The 6,000-nt window shown below is 60.3% G+C and overlaps 1 protein-coding gene across 2 annotated transcripts; it reads left to right on the top strand.

Moving 5' to 3' along the window:
* The first annotated feature begins 1,654 nt into the window (after positions 1 to 1,654).
* Positions 1,655 to 5,125, top strand: CHST3 (carbohydrate sulfotransferase 3). 2 transcript variants are annotated; one of them, XM_019617519.2, is made up of 3 exons: positions 1,655 to 1,861; positions 2,111 to 2,394; positions 2,823 to 5,125. In XM_019617519.2, exons 2-3 carry the CDS (start codon positions 2,258 to 2,260, stop codon positions 4,060 to 4,062), a joined length of 1,377 nt encoding a protein of 458 aa, XP_019473064.1. In that variant the 5' UTR covers positions 1,655 to 1,861; positions 2,111 to 2,257; the 3' UTR covers positions 4,063 to 5,125. The 2 variants fall into 2 exon arrangements, with proteins under 2 accessions (XP_019473064.1, XP_019473065.1); XM_019617520.2 differs by lacking the exon at positions 1,655 to 1,861 and having other exon boundaries at positions 1,871 to 2,394.
* Positions 5,126 to 6,000: the final 875 nt, after the last annotated feature.

Raw genomic sequence — 6,000 nt, 5'->3', positions numbered from 1 at the left:
CCGCGAGACAGCAGGGATGGAACTCCGCGTTTTCCCCGTGCGCTGTGCACCGCGTCAGTACGGAGCTCTCTCCCAGCGCTGCGCCTCAGGGACGCGGGCACGCTGCGTCTCACCCCGGAAAAAGGGCTCGTTGAGGCTGAGGCACAGGGACCGGCTTTGTGCAGCTGGAGCGCACTGAGCCGCCGCTCTCCTCCCTCCCGTGCCATCCCCGGAGCCCACCTGAGCGCCTCCCGAGTCGACCTCGGACCCAGCCCGCAACATGCCCGGCGGGCTCCGCAAGCGGTGATTAGCGATGAGTTTGTTCCCAGTTTGGGTCCCAGCACGTGGCCGCCCGCTGCTGCCCCAGCCACAACCCCGCGGGCAGCCTCCGGCTCCGAAAGCCCCATCGTGGGGCTGGGGCAGCCCCTGCCAGTGCCCCCTGCCAGCCCAGCAGCAGTCACCTGGAAGCCGGGCTGACGGCCCCGACACCGCCCTGCCCGCGTCCCTTGCTCAGGGCTGGGCACTGGCCCCCATTTGGCCGCGGTTTGGGGCTATTCTGGGCAACTTTATAAACAGCGTAGGAAGTGACTGTTTTTTCATTTCTTTCCTTTTTTTTTTTTTTTTTTTTTAACTTGAATACACACGTTGATTTTGTGCAAAAAATAGCGGAGGGAACAGCCGGTGACCGAAGCGAGCTGTGCCGTCTCCAGCGTTCCCATCCCACCGCCCGGCTCCGGGGCGCTGCCAGGCAGTCAGTCTGTAACGACGTGTTCCCGGCGCGGGGAAGAAAAGCGTTCGGTGATACGGAGGGAGCTGCCTTGTCGTGATTCTTCCCCCAGGTTGCAGACAAAGAGCAGCGGCGATCGGCGCCCGCGCCCTCCCTTTGTTCTGCCCGTGGGTTCAGCCGGGCTGTCCCCCATTAACCTGGTGGGGAGGGGGAGGCGAGGGCTGCGAGCAGACGGTTTGCTCGAGGAGCTCGCCCGCCGCCCGTTGAGTCACTGGAGGAAAATGTGACTTCACCGCTCACACCTCCGACAGCGACGGGCAATAGCGGGAACGGGACCCGGCAGCTCCCCGCGGCCGCCTGCTCCCATTCCAGCCCCGGCGGTGCTGAGAAGCGCGGGGGCACAGAGCCCCTCTGTTCCCTTCACAAAGAGCCGCCTGTGCCTCTCCCCGGCCGTGCTGCGTGCTCCCAGTGAGGAAGACGCCGAGCGGGGCACCGTGCTGCTCCCAGCCTTGTCCCCACTGGTTTCGAGCCCTCAGATCCCGAGATGCGCAGGGAGTGCGGTGCTCTGTGCGCCCCGATGCTGAGCCCTGCAGGGTTCAGGGACCCAGCACTCAGCTGCCCGTGTATTTAATGAATCACATCCACCCCAGGGCTTGGAATCAGGGTTTTGCTGGAATCCATTCCCTGTACAGCCCCTGGTCTGGTCATAGTTTGTGGTTTGTCTGCTGCGGGCACAGAAAAGGGGAAATCCCGGCTCGGCTGTGCCCAGGATGCTGGCAGCGGCAGTGCTGACCACTTTTCCTGCACTGGTGATGGCAGAGTCCAAATCCCTTCCCCTGGCAGCCGTCACCACCAGCAAGTGCAAAGCCACAACGGCCCCACATGAGAAAATGGTGGCACTGAGCGTGCGGGGCAGAGTGCATGATGCGCGCAGGGAACCACGTGGGTCTTCAGCCAGTTCCTGGAACCCCATCAGGTTTCCTTTTCGTACCTAGAGGAAGGCGGAAGCCGCGCGCCCCATCACTAACAGGAAGCCCCTGAAGCCCCATTGAGCAGCCCTGCTGCTGAAGCCCCTGCCCAGGGGGGTTGATAGGGGTTTCTGGCCAGGCGCAGCAGGCAGCTGGCGGGGATTGGGTTTCGATGCTGGAGGAGGAGGTGTGGGAAGGGGTCTCCCGTGGTGGATTTATTTTAGGAGCCCGGGAGAGTGGTGCTGTCAGCAGCTGCTGGGTGCCGGGTGGGAACTGTACAGAGACACTCTGCCCCCATGCTCTTATGGTGCTGGGAGTTCCTCGAGCTCGTATTTGTGCAGCAGAAGGGAATCACCTCCAGACCCTTTGCATGAGCTCACTGGATGTTGGGAGCAGTGCTGGAAGGCACCCCACATGTCTCTCCTTGTTCCCACAGGTCAGAGCCACCTGGGAAGGGATGCTGCGGGACAGCAGGTGCCCAGCAGATAGCCCAGGGCATCAGGTGCCTGCCTGAGTGATCCTCTATGGAAAGCGTGGACATGGAGAGGACACAACAGCTGTAGCTCCCTCACTCACCATCCAAATGGAGAGAAGATCGGCTTTGCCCCAGGATTTTCGGGAGCTGCTGCACTGCCTGAAGATGAGGAGCAAGTATGCCGTGCTGCTGGTGTTCGTGGTGGGGCTGGTCATCATCGAGAAGGAAAACAACTTCATCTCCAGGTAGGGAACAGGGGAATATTGCATGTCCTCTGCTTTGAGCCACCTACCTGCCTCATATGGTGATGATCCCAGGTCCTGCAGGGAAAGGATGCAAGGGGGTCCCCAAAACTTATACAGGGGGATACAGAGGGATGGAAGAATATGGGGAGATCGTGGAATCATAGAATCGTTAGAGTTGCAAGGGACCCTTAAAGGCCAACTGGTCCAACTCCCCTGCAGTGAACACGGGCACCTGCTCCATTAAGAGCTCAGAGCTCCGTCCAGCCTGACCTTGGGCAGTCTGCAGGGCTGGGGCACCACCACCTCTCTGGGCAACCTGTGCCAGTGCCTCACCGCACTTATTGTTAAGGAGGGACATGGGGATACAGAGGGATGGAGGGACACAGAGGGACATGGGCTCAGCCCTGTTTTGCCTTGCTGTCCTGCAGAGTGTCGGACAAGCTGAAGCAGTCCCCGCAGGTGCTGCCAGAGGCCAACGAGACGGAGACCAGCCCGGTGCCAGCTGAGAATGGGTCTCTGGCCTCATTGCGGCAGCTGGACACAGCCTTCTCACAGCTGAGGACGCGGCTGCGCAACGTCACCTTGCAGCTGGCCGGGGAGCTGGGCATGGCAGCCCCAGGGCCGCGGCGGCACGTCCTGCTGATGGCCACCACACGCACCGGCTCCTCCTTTGTTGGGGAGTTCTTCAATCAGCAGGGCAACATCTTCTACCTCTTTGAGCCCCTGTGGCACATTGAGAGGACGGTCACTTTCGAGCCAGGGGGGGCCAACGCAGTGGGCTCGGCCCTGGTGTACCGGGACGTGCTGCAGCAGCTCCTCCTCTGCGACCTCTACATCCTGGAGAGCTTCATCTCGCCGGCGCCCGAGGAGCACTTAACGGCTGCCCTGTTCCGGCGGGGCTCCAGCCGCTCGCTCTGTGAGGAGCCCGTCTGCACGCCCGGCCTCAAGAAGGTCTTTGAGAAGTACCACTGCAAGAACCGCCGCTGCGGGCCCCTCAACATCACACTGGCAGCCGAGGCGTGCCGGCACAAGCAGCACATGGCCCTGAAGACGGTGCGTATCCGGCAGCTGGAGTTCCTGCAGCCGTTGGCCGAGGACCCGCGGCTGGACCTGCGCATCATCCAGCTGGTGCGGGACCCACGTGCCGTGCTGGCGTCGCGCATGGTGGCCTTCTCGGGCAAGTACGAGAGCTGGAAGAAATGGGCGGCTGAGGGGGAGGCCCCGCTGCAGGAGGACGAGGTGCAGCGGCTGCGGGGCAACTGCGAGAGCATCCGGCTGTCGGCCGAGCTGGGGCTGCGGCAGCCGCGCTGGCTGCGAGGCCGTTACATGCTGGTGCGCTACGAGGACGTGGCGCGGGCGCCGCTGCGCAAGGCGCTGGAGATGTACCGCTTCGCCGGCATCCACCCCACGCCGCAGGTGGAGGAGTGGATCCGTGCCAACACGCAGGCGCCACAGGACGGCAACGGCATTTACTCCACGCAGAAGAATTCCTCGGAGCAGTTTGAGAAGTGGCGGTTCAGCATCCCCTTCAAGCTGGCGCAGGTGGTGCAGGACGCCTGCGAACCGGCCATGCGGCTCTTCGGCTACAAGCTGGCCAGCAGCGCCCAGGAGCTGACCAACCGCTCGCTCAGCCTGCTGGAGGAGGGGCCCCCCACAAGGTTCACGTAGCGCGGCTCTGCTGCCCCCGTACGCCCGGCCGGCCCGGGGTCACCCTGTGCCATGGACTAGGAACCGGGGCGTCCTCACAATAGCGATGGGTTCTTGGGAAGGGCGATCAGGAGATGGCACAGGGATGCTGCCGCGGAGGGGTGAAGCTGTTTAGTTCCTCTCCCGATGGAAGGATGAGACCCTGAGATTGAAAACCCAAGCACCATGGGTGCCCAGAGCCCTTAGCACAATCTGATCAGTGCACCAGCTCCAATGGTGCCTTCTCCTTTCTGCAGAGGGTCATTGAGCAAAACACTGGAGAACCGGAGTTTGCAGGCAGGAATCCATAGCTCCAACCAGGGGACAATTCTCTGGGAGTGTTCTGCAACCTGGAGGTTTTCCAATGCCACCAAACACAATGAGCACTCCTGGGTGGACTTCAGCACAGGAAGCAATGTCGCTGCCCCATGGGCACATGCTCTCTGCCTTTTCCAATGGCGTGCACCGAGTGCCAGTGGCATGGTGTGCCAGCAGCAGCAGGGACTTGGACCTCAAAGGCCTTACTGGTTTAGTGCCTTGGTACCAGCACAGACTGAGAGCTGCCTGCAGCAGGACGAGGCGGCCCCTCAGTTTGTGCTCTGCAGTGCTGATTGTTGGGTAGGGGGAGTCCTTTTGATTTATTTTCTACATTTTTCTCTGTGTACCAGGGTTGTGGGGCAAATTTATTTATTTATTATGTTTAAAAATTGAAGGGGGGTAGGGTGGGGAGGTACATCAGGGGTCAGAGCTAAGCCCAAAAATCAGAGCAGCACAGATTGCTGCAAAAACCTACAGAGGAGGTGGTGGGAGTGCAGCCCACAGGAGGCCTCTGGGGACAGGATGAGTTATGGATGCAGCTCCTGGGACACCCGGCTGCAGCGAGGCAGCAATGGGGACACTGGTGAACTCACACAAGGCAAGGGTGCTCTCCAGATCCCATGACTTGCCTCAGAGCGACTGAACCTCGTCACCTGGTGGGAGCTTGTTCACTTGACTTCATTAGAAATGGGCAAAAAAGCAATACAAAGGAGCAGAGTCTAAAATATCTGTCTTGTTGTTGTTCGTCTCCCCCAGTCCCAGAGCCCACAGAAGGACTGAGGCATTTGCCATTGAGCACGGGTACAAGCTGCACAGGTTTTTGGAGCAAAGAGCAATTTGATGGAAGTTGGTGTTTCAGACATGCTGCAGAGCACCTGGCTCAGGGTAGCCATGGTGTCTCCGGAGTGCTCAGCAAAGGGACCAACCCTCGTTCCAAGCAGCACTCGGCCACTGTCAACTCTTCCTAATTCCATCAGTGCCAGCATCACTCTTTTCCACAGGGCTAATTGCCCTTATATTGCCCCAGAAGAAGTCAACCTAAGGCCGGTCAGGGAGCAAACCCTACATGGGCAAGAGGGGGGAGCCAGCAGCAGGGAGCCACTGGTGGGCAAGGGCAGGATGGGGACCTGGGCAGCAGCAACCCTGATGTCAACAATACAGGCACACCATGAACACAACCCCTATGCTATAAAGCAGGGGCTGCACACCCCTTGGGGAAAGCAAGGGGCTCCGCTGTCCCCACACCACTCGGCACGGCCACCCATGGCTCAGCCCCACACCAGCACCATTAGACAAAAGCAAAAATAAATAAGTGAAAATCAACCTCTGGGACCGCCCAGACTCCAGCAGCAAGCTGCAGCTCAGCTAGCTCACAAAGCCACGTTTTCGACCCAGAGCAGAGAACAGAGGTGGCATTGAGCAGTGCAGAGCAGCCGATGGGGAGCAGCCATGCCATTGCCTCAGCAGCCATCCTCCTGCAGTAGCAGGGTTTGCCTTTCTCCCATTGCTTTGCTTGCATCTGGCCTCAATATGCAACAGAGCCAGGGCACAGGATACTGCCTGGCTTGGGAGAGGGTGCAGAGGCAGGGATTTTTACATGCA

This window comes from Meleagris gallopavo, chromosome 8, assembly GCF_000146605.3.
Source record: "Meleagris gallopavo isolate NT-WF06-2002-E0010 breed Aviagen turkey brand Nicholas breeding stock chromosome 8, Turkey_5.1, whole genome shotgun sequence".
NCBI classification, from domain to species: Eukaryota; Metazoa; Chordata; class Aves; order Galliformes; family Phasianidae; genus Meleagris; species Meleagris gallopavo.
The sequence above is the reverse complement of the archived record's forward strand: the minus strand, read 5'-3'. Positions and strand labels throughout refer to the sequence as shown.